The sequence below is a fragment of the Meles meles genome, chromosome 18 (assembly GCF_922984935.1).
Source record: "Meles meles chromosome 18, mMelMel3.1 paternal haplotype, whole genome shotgun sequence".
In the NCBI taxonomy this organism is placed as follows: domain Eukaryota; kingdom Metazoa; phylum Chordata; class Mammalia; order Carnivora; family Mustelidae; genus Meles; species Meles meles.
Window position 1 is genome coordinate 44,622,503 of NC_060083.1, and position 15,153 is coordinate 44,637,655.

At 59.0% G+C, this 15,153-nt stretch overlaps 1 protein-coding gene across 1 annotated transcript; it reads left to right on the forward strand.

Annotated features, from left to right (window-relative positions):
• The first annotated feature begins 70 nt into the window (after positions 1-70).
• Positions 71-15,066, forward strand: CNTNAP1 (contactin associated protein 1). The gene is made up of 24 exons (XM_045984092.1): positions 71-327; positions 1,208-1,309; positions 1,403-1,596; positions 2,064-2,211; positions 2,302-2,505; positions 3,301-3,485; positions 4,013-4,156; positions 4,862-5,123; positions 6,134-6,283; positions 6,542-6,713; positions 7,169-7,275; positions 7,418-7,537; positions 7,917-8,120; positions 8,330-8,486; positions 8,570-8,697; positions 8,996-9,181; positions 9,663-9,884; positions 10,141-10,380; positions 11,511-11,864; positions 12,033-12,160; positions 12,564-12,657; positions 12,828-13,073; positions 13,175-13,222; positions 13,685-15,066. Exons 1-24 carry the CDS (start codon positions 264-266, stop codon positions 14,005-14,007), a joined length of 4,182 nt encoding a protein of 1,393 aa, XP_045840048.1. The 5' UTR covers positions 71-263; the 3' UTR covers positions 14,008-15,066.
• The last annotated feature ends 87 nt before the right edge of the window (positions 15,067-15,153 follow it).

A 15,153-nucleotide genomic window follows, 5' to 3' on the forward strand; every position in this document is an offset into this window, starting at 1 on the left:
GCCGGGAGAGAGAGGCTGGGGAAGGGGGAGGTGAGAGGAGAGAGGGTGGGAAGGAGAGAGAGCGCAGCGGAGAACCTGGAACGACAGAGAGAGAAGGGAGAAGGGTTGGGGGAGAGAGAGGATAGAGGGAGGGGTGGGTTAGGAAGAGAGACAGCGATCCGCTGCGAACCCCGGGAGGAGAACTGGGAGCCTGAAGTGGACCTGGAGCCCTAGCCGGAGCCGGGCCCTGGGAGGCGGCCGCCGAGACCCGTCAGCCCTGCACCATGTGTCTTCGGCTCCTCTGCATCCTGCTCGCCGCGGTCTCGGGAGCCCGGGGCTGGGGCTACTGTGAGTGCGGGGCTCAGGTGCAAGCAGGGTGGGACCCGGGAGTCCGAAGCCTGCAGGGCGGGTCCAGCCGCATTGCGGCTAGGTGGTCGCGGGTCCCTTCCCCGGCCGGCGCGCGCTTGCTCGTTTCCATCCTTTTCTGCCTCTCCCCCGCGCTCCGCAATGCAGCTCCGAGGCTGGCGCGCGCTCCCGGGCCGGTGCTGGGCTCCGAGGAGCCGAGGATCCAGTCGGCTCCGGGGAGGGATTTGGGATTGGGATCCAAGCGGGAGCTAGTGCCTGGGCTTGAGGGTTGGGGATAAGGGTGGTACTGGTGATCCCCGCTGGGGTTAAGGTTGCCAGGGTGTGGGGCTGGGCTTGGAGCTGGCCCAGGGGCTAGGGTTGGGGCTGGGGCTGGATTTTGAGGCTGGGATCCAAGCAAGAGTTGGTGACCCTGATTGCTGCGAAGGTTGCAGTGGAGCTGGTGATGCTGGTATGACTGGCTGGGTTTGGGACCGAGGCCTGGATTTGGGGTTGGTGAGGGTTGGGGGTGCTGATGAGTGGGACCGATGATAAGGCTCGGGCTGGATGGGTGCCTTGGGCTGACTCAGGTTCTGAAAGATGCTAAGGTTTGAGGTTGTGTTTGGGGGAGTACTAAGCCTGGGCTGGTAGGAGGGCAGTCACAGAGCTGGGGAAGGTCTGGCTTAGGGGTCCCCCCAGAAGGAGAAGGCAGCCTCCCCTGAGTGTGCAGCTGTTGCTGCAGCCCAGGTTGAGTAGATGGCTTAAGTTAGTGCTGGGGTGGCTGCTGGGGAACAGAGAAGGAGGAGTTCCAGTTGCTCAGTGTGCCTGGTGTTTGGAAGGACCTGGGAGGGGCCCCGCGACCAAAATGTCTGTTTCCCCAACCCAGACGGCTGTGACGAGGAGCTGGTCGGGCCTCTGTACGCACGCTCCCTGGGCGCCTCCTCCTACTATGGGCTCTTCACTGCGCCTCGCTTTGCCCGGCTGCACGGTGAGCCAGGCACCGCCCCAAGGTGTGGTGGGGGCCCTGGAGGGCCAGGCATAACAAGAGAGCCAGGGGTAAAAGCTCTTGCCTCTTCTATAGGCATAAGCGGATGGTCTCCCCGAACTGGGGACCCGAATCCTTGGCTCCAGATTGACTTAATGAAGAAGCACCGGATCCGAGCTGTGGCCACCCAGGGCTCATTTAATTCATGGGACTGGGTCACACGCTACATGCTGCTCTATGGGGACCGCGTGGACAGCTGGACACCATTCTACCAGCAAGGGCACAATGCGGTATTCCAGGCCCCCTGTGCACGCACTTGGAGAACCCCCTCAGTTCTGCAACCTGGTCTGGGTGCTGGCTTGGGGGAGATGAAGGAGGAGGAGATGGGGACACATGTGAGGAACAGCGATTTCCAATGTGGGGATTCGGTCCAGAGGGATGGTCCCCTCACCAGGGGTGCAAGACTTTCTCAGATGACAGGGTTTCACATACTCTAGGGTCAAATCTGGGAGAGCTTCTTGAATGAGGTGACATCCGAGTTGAGCTCGGAGGAGATAATAGGATGGCGGGAGAGGACACGCTACGTACGCTAGGGCATCTGTTTTTCTAAAGCCACGAGGGTCCAGGAGATCAGGGAGAGTCTGCTTTCTGGAAGCTGATATTGGCTGGGTGTGACAACTGCGGGCTGGGCTGGGAGGCTGTGGAGAAATGAAGCAGAAGGTGAGGACCTGATCTCCCCTCTGCCCTTCCCCCTCAGACCTTCTTCGGGAATGTGAACGAGTCGGCGATAGTGCGCCACGACCTGCACTACCATTTCACCGCGCGCTACATCCGCATCGTGCCCCTGGCTTGGAACCCGCGTGGCAAGATCGGCCTGAGGCTCGGCCTCTACGGCTGCCCTTACAGTAAGACTGCGGGAGTCGTGGGGGGGTGGAGGCGGAGGGCTCGGGAATCAGTCTTCCGGGTCCTCGGCCCACCTGCTGGCCTTCGCGCAGAGTCCGACGTGCTCTATTTCGACGGCGATGATGCCATCTCGTACCGCTTCCCGCGAGGGGTCAGCCGGAGCCTGTGGGACGTGTTTGCCTTCAGCTTCAAGACCGAAGAGAAGGACGGGCTTCTGCTGCATGCGGAGGGGGTCCAGGGCGACTACGTGACGCTGGAGCTGCAGGGGGCGCACTTGCTGCTGCACATGAGCCTGGGTGAGCTCCACCATCGCGGGTACGACCCCGGCGGCTTGGCTGCCACGCCCCTCGCGGCCCCGCCTCCGCGAAGCCGCGCCCACTCGGGATCTTGCCATTCCTTAGTGTTTGGACCAACTCGCCTTTTCTGTGCACGGTTTGGCGCTAGCAAAACACTGGACTCCGAGTCAGAAGATCTGGATGCCAGTCTCAGCTCCACCTCCCAGTGGTGTGACCTTGGACAAGGAACTTCTCCAGTCTGTTTCCTCATTGTGGAAACCTTATATACATTACGTGTACATATACATATAAGCCCAAAGAGTTATTTTGTATCTCATTAATTTTTCATAACATCCATAGGATGAAGTAGAAGCAGCTATTGTAAAACAGGGGCCCAGAGGGGTTAAAACTTTTTTTTTTAACGATTTTATTTATTTATTTGAAAGACAGAAATTACAAGTAGGCAGAGAGGCAGGCAGAGAGAGAGAGGAGGAAGCAGGCTCCCTGCCGAGCAGAGAGCCCGATGCGGGGGCTCGGACCTGAGCCGAAGGCAGAGGCTTTAACCCACTGAGCCACCCAGGCGCCCCGGCCCAGAGGGGTTAAACGACATACCCTAAGTCACATACTCCCCAGTGGGCACCACTCCATCCCAAGCTGAAGATGTCCAATCTCTATATACCCCCCACCCCCTGCCCAGGCTGCCCTGGGCCCTGTGCCAACCCTTCTCTGTGCTCCTGGATGCTGCTGCACCTGGGGGCTAGGGCTCTCTGGGGCTCTCCAGGTCATAGGTCTGACCCTGCTCCTCCGTTCCCCCAGGCAGCAGCCCCATCCAGCCCAGGCCCGGTCACACCACTGTGAGCGCTGGTGGCGTCCTCAACGACCAGCACTGGCATTACGTGCGGGTGGACCGATTTGGCCGGGAGGCAAACCTCACCCTGGACGGCTATGTACAGCGCTTTGTGCTCAACGGTGACTTTGAGAGGCTGAACTTGGACAATGAGGTGAGCAGAGTGGTTCATTTAGTCGAGTTGGGGTGCTGGGGGGTCCGTGGGGGAACAGTGCTCTCCAGTTCCTGAATCTCCTAGCAGCTCTTGGCAAACTTGTGGCTCACGGGCCTGGGTTGCTGTGGTTGTTGTTGTTAGAAGGCAGATTTCCTGGGCACACCCCCCCCCCCAAACAACTGACATGGGATCTGGAAAGCTGGGTTTTGGGGATCAGATGAGATGAGAAAATTGCCCCATTGAATTGCCCAACTCTGTGGCCCTGATCTGCAGATAAAAAATCCCAGACAGGTTAATTGACCTACCCAAGGGCATGCACCTAATTTGTGGTGGAGTCAGGGCCAGCACCCAAGCCTGGGGAGGCCCAGCAAGCTTCCAGCTTGAATAGTGATGCTGGGGAAATGTGTATTTCAAGTCTTATATAAAGCCAGGCTGGGAGCCTGGGAAAGCCTCGCGAGGAGGAGGAGAGAGAGGGGCACGAGCTTGTACTGGCATCCAGGGAACCTAACCCCCTGCCCCGCCCGCAGATGTACATTGGGGGTCTGGTGGGCGCTGCGCAGAAGAACCTCGCTTATCGGCATAATTTCCGAGGCTGCATAGAAAACATAATCTTCAACCGAGTCAACATCGCAGACCTGGCTGTGCGGCGCCATTCAAGGATCACCTTCGAGGCCAGTGGGCAGGGCGATCCGGGAGGGCGGGACATCAGAGCTGCTCGGAAAGCAAAGAGAATCAGATAAAAGCTGAGGATTCCTCTCTCCCCAGCCAAATGCTCAAGTGGGTGGAGGGCGCCATCACAGACTCACAGGAGGTGCAAAGGCCACCCCTCCCTAACCCCCAGTTGAGAAGCTGTGGTCTGCTCTAACCACATCCTCAATTAATGTTTGAGGAAAATAAGATGCAGAGACCGGGAGTGGCTTGGCCAAGGATCACCGAGTTATACAGTGGTTGAGTCCGATTTTGAACGCAGGTCTGTTTTGGTGTGGTCCGCGTCCCCCACGCCACCCCAGCTCAGTAGCCAGTGTTCTAGCGCCTGCCAGGATGCCAGCAGGAAGTTGCCTTTCCAGGCTGGGAGGAAGGGAAGGGGGGAGCGGTGGCCCATGGAGGTGGTGTAAAGAAGTCACAGCCAGCAGAGAGTCCCCCAGGGCCGCTTGGTTGGAGACCCCTCCACAGCTGGTTATGGTTGTGGGGGTTGGGAATGGTCAGAATGGGAGGTCTCCCCTGCTTCCCCCCCGCCCCCCCGCCCCCCCCCCCCCGCACACACCCCGAGGCAGCGCAGGGAGGAAGGTCCAAGACCACTATGGAAACTGAATTCCCCACGGAGGCAGGCGGCTTCGTTCTCGTGGGTGCTGATGGAGCCTCACCTTCATCCTCAGGGTAAGGTGGCCTTCCGTTGCCTGGACCCGGTTCCTCACCCGGTCAACTTCGGAGGGCCTCACAACTTCGTGCAGGTGCCTGGCTTCCCGCGCCGAGGCCGCTTCGCGGTCTCCTTCCGCTTCCGCACCTGGGATCTCACGGGGCTGCTGCTTTTCTCCCGCCTGGGGGACGGGCTGGGCCACGTGGAGCTGATGCTCAGTGAAGGGCAGGTCAACGTGTCCATCGCGCAGACTGGCCGAAAGAAGCTTCAGTTTGCTGCTGGTGAGGGGTGGAAAGTTACGGGGGGGTTGTGGGTTAGGGGAGGAGGAGACCCCAGGAGGCCAGAGAAGGGCAGAGGAGGAGGCAGTGTGGGCCAGCACTGAGGCCCTGGCTTATTGGAGAGGGGCGAGGGCGGGCGGGGCGTGAGCACCGGCGGGGGCCCTGGGAAAAGCAGGGAGTGGCCAGGGGCTGGGAGTCAGAGCTGAGGGTCTAAGGGTGCTGGGAGAGACAGGAAGGCCGAGAGTCCTGGTACCCTCTAGCTCCAGGGGGCTCCAGAAGTGTCTGTGACTTGTTTGTGGCTTTGCAGACTCTGCCTCAGCTGCTAGGGTCAGGGAAGACAGTCAAAGATGTCAGCACTCAGTGTGAGCAGTGTAACGGCGGGGGTGGTGCCTGGGGGGGCTCAGTCAGTTCAGTTGGGCATCTGACCCTTGATTTGGGCTCAAGTCTTTATCCCGGGGTGATGAGCTCGAGTCCCCTGTTGAACTTCATGCTCAGCGGGGAGTCAGCTTGAGACTCTCTCTCTCCCCCTCCGGACCCCACCCTCCCCCACAGGCACTCTCCACTCTCCTCTGTCTCTCTCAAATAAATAAATCTTTAATATACATTATACACCATTTATTTATTTATTTATTTTTAAAAGATTTTATTTATCTATTTGACACACAGAGAGAGATCATAAGTAGGCAGACGGGCAGGCCAGGTGAGGGGAGGGGGGAAGCAGGCTCCCTGCTGAGGGCTCGATCCCAGGAACCTGAGATCAGGACCTGATCCGAAGGCAGAGACTTAACCCACTGGGCCACCCAGGCGCCCCATGTTTTATATACTATTTATATGTTTAATATGTGATGTGTTTTGTATATTGTATATCATACACACACACACACACACATACATATATAGTGTAATGGAGGGCACATAGGACCGAATGAGGTCGCTGCCTCCGGGCTCCAGACACCCTTCTCTCAGAATGTGGTACTTCCCATACACCCACACCACCCTTTCCTCCTGCCCAGGGTACCGCCTGAACGATGGCTTTTGGCACGAGGTGAATTTTGCAGCCCAGGAGAACCATGCCGTCATCAGCATCGATGACGTGGAGGGGGCAGAGGTCAGGGTCTCATACCCACTGCTGATCCGCACCGGCACCTCGTACTTCTTTGGGGGTAAGTGGGAGCCAACCCGGCCAGACCCCTGTCTCTGGGTGGGAAGGCACCACCAAACTCCCCTCAGATGGGGCTGCCTGGAGAGTTTGGTAGGGATAAATCCCCGTCTCCCCTCTGGAGCCTTGGGGACTGGAAGGTCACTGCCATGGTCTCTTGGCCCCCTTCCTTCCTTCATGTCTGGCTTTCCTTTGGCATCTCCCTGGGGGAGGGTCTCTGGGGTCTCCCCTGGGGAGGGCCTCACAGGGGTGGTTGCTCCAGGTTGTCCCAAACCAGCCAGTCGATCGGGCTGCCACTCCAACCAGACGGCGTTCCATGGCTGCATGGAGCTGCTCAAGGTGGACGGTCAGCTGGTCAACCTGACTCTGGTGGAGGGCCGGCGGCTCGGATACTATGCTGAGGTCCTCTTTGACACATGTGGCATCACTGATAGGTATCCGGAAGCCCCTCTCCCTGCAAGAGGTGACCCCTCCAAAGCCCTCTTTGGTGGTCTCCTGATGGGATTGGCCTTTCTCAATAATCTCCCCCCTCCTGCTCCCAGCTCCTCCGTGTCCCATCTGGAGATGATTCCTCCTTGGCCTCTCGTCTCACCCTCTTGTCCTTCTTTACCTAGCTCTTCCATTAAAGCAACACGCGTGCAGAATGGAAACGAAGCCTCTGCTCTTGGTCCTAGAGGGTTTTCTTCTATGGGGGGGAGGGAGGGGGCAGGTACGCAGTAGTCCTTGAGCCCTGAGGCCTGCCTTACAGCACTTAGGCTTATATCTGGCTTGTTCCTCGGGGTCCTGGTGCTCTCAGGAGCCAGAAGGGAAGCCTGTAGGGATCAGACCCCACGCTCACACTCACGCTCACAGTAAGGCGCCTTCCCTTGGTGCTGACCCTCTTCCCTAGGTGTAGCCCTAACATGTGTGAGCATGATGGACGCTGCTACCAGTCCTGGGATGACTTCATCTGCTACTGTGAACTGACAGGCTACAAGGGGGAGACCTGTCACCAGCGTAAGCCGGCTGGGGGAGGGGGCCGCTCAGGGGCAGGGAGGCCAGGAGGTTGCTGGGGATCATGAGGCTGCTGGAGCCGGTAGGACTGGCCTTCTTCACCCTCTGACCCCATAACTGCTTTCTCCACCCCACGACCTACCAGCTCTGTATAAGGAATCTTGTGAGGCTTATCGGCTCAGTGGGAAAACTTCTGGAAACTTCACCATTGATCCTGATGGCAGTGGCCCTCTGAAGCCATTTGTAGTGTACTGTGATATCCGAGGTAAGTGGTTCTGATGGGTGGTGAAGGGGCGGCTGACAAGGCTGTGAGGGGATGTGGGGGAAACAGGGGATTGAAGGGGGGCAGGGGCCAGCAGGACTGAACTGTGGTGTGTGGGGGGGGGGGTTAAAGGATGGCAGAGGGGAAAGGGGACACTCAGGAATTTGTAATCTAGCCTTGCAGATAAATTCCAGTTTCCCGATCCAGTCCAGCCATGACATCTGCAGCCTCAACAATGTCGAGGACCCAGAGCTAGGCTGGAACGGAGCTGCTTGGCCACCTTTATTGGCTCTGAGGAGCAGCAGCGGTGGTGGACATGGGCAGGGAGATGGGTAGAGAATGGCCATCTCGAGCCCAAACTCTGTCCCTTCCACTCCCCCAGAGAACCGGGCATGGACAGTTGTGCGGCATGACAGGCTGTGGACAACTCGGGTGACGGGTTCTAGCATGGAGCGGCCGTTCCTGGGGGCCATCCAGTACTGGAATGCCTCCTGGGAGGAAGTCAGTGCCCTGGCCAATGCTTCCCAGCACTGTGAACAGTGGATCGAGTTCTCCTGCTACAATTCCCGGCTGCTCAACACTGCTGGTGAGGGCCTGGGCTGCAGTGGGCGGGGTACAGAGCTGGAGGAGAGCCCTGGGAGTGGGGGTGGGGGCGGTTGGGAGGAGGAAACCAGAGAGGTCAGCTGGAGCTCTTGAACACTCGAGCAAGGATCTGGCCTGGTTGGAAAGGGGAGAGAGGAGCCCACGGGCTAATGGAGGGATGGGGCCTGCCAATGGCCCCCACATCTTCCCCAGGAGGCTACCCCTACAGCTTCTGGATTGGCCGAAATGAGGAGCAGCACTTCTACTGGGGAGGCTCGCAGCCTGGGATCCAGCGCTGTGCCTGTGGTCTGGACCGGAGCTGCGTGGACCCCGCTCTGCACTGTAACTGTGATGCCGACCAGCCCCAGTGGTGAGGGGCCGAGGGCCAGGGCTCTCAGGATTCCAGGGGCAGTGGAGCAGCAGGGGCTGAACCGCTGTGTCCTGCCCCCACAGGAGAACCGACAAGGGACTGCTGACCTTTGTGGACCATTTGCCCGTCACTCAGGTGGTGGTGGGGGACACGAACCGCTCCAATTCTGAGGCCCAGTTCTTCCTGAGACCTCTGCGCTGCTATGGCGATCGTGAGTGGCAGACCCCTATTATGTGTCCTCCCAGGGCTGGCTCTCCAGTTTCTGAAATTTAGACCGCCAGACCCACCGCGGGTCTCTAGGACATCCTGCCAGACACCCAGCTCCTGCTGGGATAGGACCCCTTCTGTGTGGTTCCCCTGCTGCCCATTCTCTTTCATTAGACCCCCTTCTTCCCCCCTAGGTTCCCCCTCACTGTTCTCCTTGCCCCATCTTCCCCCACCCCACCGGGGGCCCCCTTATTTCTCCACCTTCTGACCTCCCTGACCAGGCTTTCCTCCTGGTTTTGCAGGAAATTCCTGGAACACCATCTCCTTCCACACTGGGGCTGCTCTGCGCTTTCCCCCGATCCGTGCCAACCACAGCCTTGATGTCTCCTTCTACTTCAGGACCTCGGCTCCCTCGGGAGTCTTCCTAGAAAATATGGGGGGCTCTTACTGCCAGTGGCGCCGGCCTTACGTGCGGGTGGAACTCAACAGTGAGCAGGCAGATGCTGGGAGGGACACGGGCTGGACCGAGATCTCTGGGGGGAGGTGGAGTAGGCAGAGGCTGGGGGAAGAAACAAAGGCAGATGCCAGCACAGAAAGGGCTTTAGAGACGGTAGGTTTTAGAGCGGGGTCTGTCTTGGTAGCGGCTCTGTGAACTTGGGCACTCGCTTCAGCAATCTGGGCCTCAGGCCCCTCACCTTCAGGAAGGCAGTTGGACTCCTGAGGTGTTTTCTGCCTGACCAGTTACGCTTCTAACCTCAGCAGCGGGGCTGGGAAGAAGCTGGCTCCAGGGATCTGCAAATTTGGGAGAGACCAGGAGCGTAAGGTTTTAAGGAGCTTATGGGTTTTGTCCCAGGCTGAGGAAAACTAGAGGGTCGTTCAAGCAGCTCCGAGGAGTGAGGAGGAGAGGTTGTATGGAGTGAGGAACCTGTGGGGTCTGAGTCCTTTCTCCCCACCCCCTGTGTTGTCCAGCCTCCCGGGACGTGGTCTTTGCCTTCGATGTGGGGAATGGGGATGAGAACCTGACAGTACACTCGGATGACTTTGAATTCAACGACGATGAGTGGCACCTGGTCAGGGCGGAAATCAACGTGAAGCAGGCCCGGCTCCGGGTGGACCACCGGCCCTGGGTGCTGCGGCCCATGCCCCTGCAGACCTACATCTGGCTGGAGTATGACCAGCCCCTTTACATCGGTGAGCAGCAGCCCTGCGCCCGGTCTGAGGCCTCCTGCCCCTTCCCACCCTCTCACCGCAGCTCTCCTTGCTTCCAGCAGCCCTGTGTCTGAGGTCCTGACGCCCTCTGCTGCGGAGTGGGCCAAGAGCTCACCTCTCCTGTCTAGGCCATGGATTCTATTCCATGCTCTCACCCCCCTGGGCTCCCTTCCCAGCCCCAATACTTACCCCCGCCTCTGGCTCTACACCCATTTCTTGACCTGCCCGCCCTTCCCAGGATCTGCAGAGCTAAAGAGGCGCCCCTTTGTGGGTTGCCTGAGGGCGATGCGTCTGAATGGAGTAACTCTGAACCTGGAGGGCCGCGCCAATGCCTCGGAGGGTACCTCACCCAATTGCACAGGCCATTGCGCCCACCCCCGGTTCCCCTGTTTCCACGGAGGCCGCTGTGTGGAGCGCTACAGCTACTACACGTGTGACTGTGACCTCACGGCGTTTGATGGCCCATACTGCAACCAGGGTCAGTGCAGCTGTTTACGGGAGACCCAGGAGCCACAGGGCGCAGAGGGGTGTAGGGAGGGCAAGGGAAGGATGGAGGGTGCAGGGTTAGCACCAGGGAAAACTAGAGTTGTCGCTGGCTTCCTGAGCTCTGAGCTGGGACCGTTTCTGAGCCGGGACTGCTGAAGATGATGGGCGACTCCAAGCCATAAAGAAGGGCGAGGAGGGGATGATGCAGCTGGCTGGTACTAAAAGAACTCAAAAGCAACCAGCAGATAACTTTCCCATCTTCCCACTGTCACCAGGATATCACAGGTTTCCCCCCCTTGCAAGCATACCCAGCTCAGGTGGCGCAGTGCGCTCCCATGCCATTTCCTAGTTGATAATTGCTGAGCTCCTAAACACGGGTCTACAGCCTGGTTCTTGGTTAAGGCAAGCCTTGACATTCACCTTAACAAGATTCTGCACGTGCACCCAGACCACATCCTTCCTAAGGCTGGCCTAGGAGGATGCACGTGCAGGAGGGTTCATGGTGGGAGAAGTCTTCTGGAGCAGGGACTTGCAGGGACTCAGGGACCAGCAGAGGACCTTTGGTCTTGGTTTGGGAGTGAGTAGTGTAGAGTGTACTAGAGAGGATCATAATACCTTGATTCTTTTTTTTTTTTTTTAAGATTTCGTTTATTTATTTGCAAGAGAGAGGGAGCACAAGCAGGGGGAGGGGCAGAGAAGAAACATACTCCCTACTGAGCAGGGAGCCCGACACCAGCTCCATCTCAGAACCCTGGGAGCATGACCTGAGCTCAAGGCAGATGCTTAACTGACTGAGCCACCCAGGCATCCCCATGATACCTCAATTCTAATTGTGGCTCTCTGCATACGGCATATCCTTATGGCAGTCACTAGCCACTTCTGAGACTCGGTTTCCCCCATCTGTAAAAGGCACAGGTCATACTGGATGATCTTTTCCATTTCTCATGGTTTTAAGACTCCATTCTGGGACCTAGAGGCTCCAGGGGACCTGACAGTGAGTGAAGGCAGGCTGTGATAGTGGCAGGGCGTGAGGCTGAGGTCCAGGGTGGGTGGGCGGGTGGGTGATCTACAATGTCTGAAGCCAGGAGCAGCAGCGCTGATCCCCCTCCATGTGCCCCTCAGATATCGGCGGATTCTTCGAGCCTGGCACCTGGATGCGCTACAACCTGCAGTCGGCTCTGCGCTCGGCAGCCCGGGAGTTCTCACACATGCTGAGCCGCCCGGTGCCGGGCTATGAGCCGGGTTATGTCCCTGGCTATGACACTCCGGGCTACGTGCCCGGCTACCACGGGCCCGGGTACCGTCTGCCCGAGTACCCCCGGCCCGGCCGGCCGGTGCCCGGGTACCGAGGGCCAGTCTACAATGTCACTGGAGAGGAGGTGTCCTTCAGCTTCAGCACGGACTCCGCCCCCGCGGTCCTGCTCTATGTCAGCTCCTTTGTGCGCGACTACATGGCCGTGCTCATCAAGGAAGATGGTAAGGTCCCACGGGGCCCCCAGCCCCAGCTTCTTGCAGGGCGCCCTTCGCTGTCGCAGCTGCTGGTCTGCTGGGACAACCCCACCCCACCCGGAGCTCTCCAAAGAGGGGGCTGTGGGTACTGAGTGGACACGCCCTTTCTCCCCCTGCCCCACCCCCATCCCGCAGGGACCCTGCAGCTGCGGTACCAGCTGGGCACCAGCCCCTACGTGTACCAGCTGACCACGAGGCCGGTCACGGATGGCCAGCCGCACAGCGTCAACATCACCCGCGTCTACCGCAACCTCTTCATCCAGGTGCGTGGAAGGACAGGGACCCCCTCAGGACGCACCCAGGCAGTGGCCCCAGGGACCTGTCCAATAGCACAGGGAGAGCGCACCCCAGTTTACAGAGGAGTCTCATGGGTCTTGCGTGTTGCTCTGGGAGATCGTCTGGGGAGGCGGATGTTCTCATGTCTGTTCTGTAAGGCAGTGAACGGGCTCGGGGCATCTCGGGGTTCCCCACCGAGGCAGGCCACCAGCGGCTGCCACGACAGGGCTCAGAACGAGGCTGCCGGGTTGTTCACAGCGAATCTTTCAGTGAGTGGCTGTCCACCTGCAGCTGAGCGAGGGCTCCCCAGCAGCACAGGAGTCCCCGCGTGGGCCTGGCTTGGTCAGCCTCTGCTTCTCCCTCCCTCCGCGCCTCTCCCCTGCCCCTCAGGTGGACTACTTCCCACTGACGGAGCAGAAGTTCTCGCTGTTGGTGGACAGCCAGCTGGACTCACCCAAGGCCTTGTATTTGGGGCGTGTTATGGGTGAGCTGAGGGTGCCAGCGTGTTTGGGGCGAGGAGTGGGGGGTGGAGGACGAGGGAGCCCGAGCGGCTGCGAAGGCAGCAGTAACGAGGGGCCAGAAACCCGCTGGTGGTTGAGTGGGGCAAGGCTGGGGGGGCCCAGCCCCTCTCCCTCTGGGCCTGCCTCTCCTCAGAGACCGGCGTCATCGACCCAGAGATCCAGCGCTACAACACCCCGGGGTTCTCGGGGTGCCTGTCTGGTGTTCGATTCAACAACGTGGCTCCCCTCAAGACCCACTTCCGGGCCCCTCGGCCCATGACAGCCGAGCTGGCCGAGGCCCTCCGCGTTCAGGGGGAGCTGTCCGAATCTAACTGCGGAGCCATGCCGCGCCTTGTCGCAGAGGTGCCGCCCGAGCTGGACCCCTGGTATCTGCCCCCAGGTGGGTCCGGGGACCACACAGAGGAGGGAGAGTCGACAGGGAAGGGCAGCGGTTCTTAACATGGAGGAGGCTTCGCCTCACCAGTGCTTTCCCCTCCCCAGACTTCCCGTACTACCACGATGAGGGATGGGTTGCCATACTTCTCGGCTGTAAGTAACAGGAGCACTACCTTGACCTCATTCTACCCTCTGTGGGCACTCCCTCCCTGTCCCGGACCCCGGGGCTGAGGGCGGCGGAGGCATAAGGCGTGGGGGCGCACACACGGATGAGCCAGGCTGTGTGGACGGCAGCAGAGAAATGAGCTGCCGGAGTCCTCCGTGTCTGAGGACACCATGGACTCTGAACTGAACTATTAAAATGGGGCTCTAGCAAAGGGATGAGGAGAAAGAGGGTGCAGCAGTTTCTAGGGAGGTGAGAAACTGGGGTAAACCCAGGGGTGTGGAAAGAGAATACGGGAAACCGAAGACAGCAGCGGGGTGAACCCGGAACTCAGACCTGCCGGACACTTGGGACTGGCCTGACACGCGCGAACTGCGGATGGCCACGCACGTTGTGTGTCTGCGGAGAAACCCCCAAGATTGGCCCTAAACTCTTCCTTTTTTCCCTTGCAGTTTTGGTGGCCTTCCTGCTGCTGGGGCTGGTGGGGATGTTGGTGCTCTTCTATCTGCAAAATCATCGCTACAAGGGCTCCTACCACACCAATGAGCCCAAGGCCACCCATGATTACCACCCTGGCAGCAAACCTCCCCTCCCTGCTTCAGGCGCTGCCCCGGTCCCAGCCCCTACGGCAACTTCCACCCCAGCCCCAGCCCCAGCCCCAGCCCCAGCCCCAGCCCCAACTCCAGCCCCAGCCCCGGCCCCCGCCCCAGCCTCAGCCCCTGGTCCCCGGGACCAAAATCTCCCCCAGATCCTGGAGGAGTCCAGGTCTGAATGAATCAGGAGAAGGGCTCTAGAGACCAAGTCCATCTCCTCTGAATCCTCCAATTCCCACCTCTCCCCACCTTGTCAGGGACATTTGGCTCCTCTTAGCTGGTTCCGCTCACGCAGAGGAGGCCCCTCCTGCCAAGTCTGGTAGGCGGAGCTACAGATGGGACCAAAGGGAGTGGCCAGCCTCACTGCCTAAACCAGTGCCCTCCCCGTCCCCATTTCCCCAGGCTCCTGGTTGTTCATCTGCCCCAAAGGAGAAGCTCCATGGGGTTGAGACAGGCCCCCTCTGCCATCCCTGTCCCAGCTGCTGCCAGGGATTAACAAGAGAGTGCAAGGGAGATTAAGTGCTTCCCTTCAAATATTCAATCTCAGCAGGGACAGATGTGTGGGATTGCAGGGATGCACAGGGCATGGGGGGAGGAGGCTGCTAAATCATATCCCCTAGCCTCCCCCCTGCCCTGCAGAACGTCTTCCATCTGCTTCCACTCAGTTGGGGGTTAGGGAAGACTTCATTGCTGTTCCCCACCCTCTCATTTTTGTTTTGTACAGAGACCGAGAGGCCTCGCTTTTAGCACCTTAGTACCTCCGCTGCTTCACATGCTTTAGCCAAAGCCATAAAAAAAACTTGCAATGTAGAGAGAATAATGCAGAGACACCGACTAGCCAGCCCGCTGTTCTTCCTCCCTCTCCCAAGATATGCAATAGCCTTGGTGCCTGTCCAAAGGCTTGGCCCCCTCTCCAGTGCATGAGGAGTCTTCTTTCCTCCGCTCAGAGATGCTGCTTTGTTTGCCCAGGAGGTCACATTCTTTATGTATATTTTTTGTTGCAAAGTGTCTCTCCAGAGAAACTCTATATATTACTCTAATTTTTTAATTATCAGTTTATATATAAAAGAAAAATCAATCGACTGTCCTGTGCTGTGCCCACGGTCTGTAGTTTTTGCTTCTCCCGTGTTGGAAGTCTTGTGAGGTCTGCTGGCCACTCACCCAGCCCAGCCCAGCCTCCACTCTCAAGCCGTGCGCTCAGAGCCGGAGCTGTCCTAATAAAGCAGAGTGGCAGAGCCCCAGTCTGTGCGTGGTAGCTGGCGTCATGGCGAGGGGATAAGCGGGATGTTTTTAAGGGACCTCATCTGAGGGCTCAGGAATTTCTATGA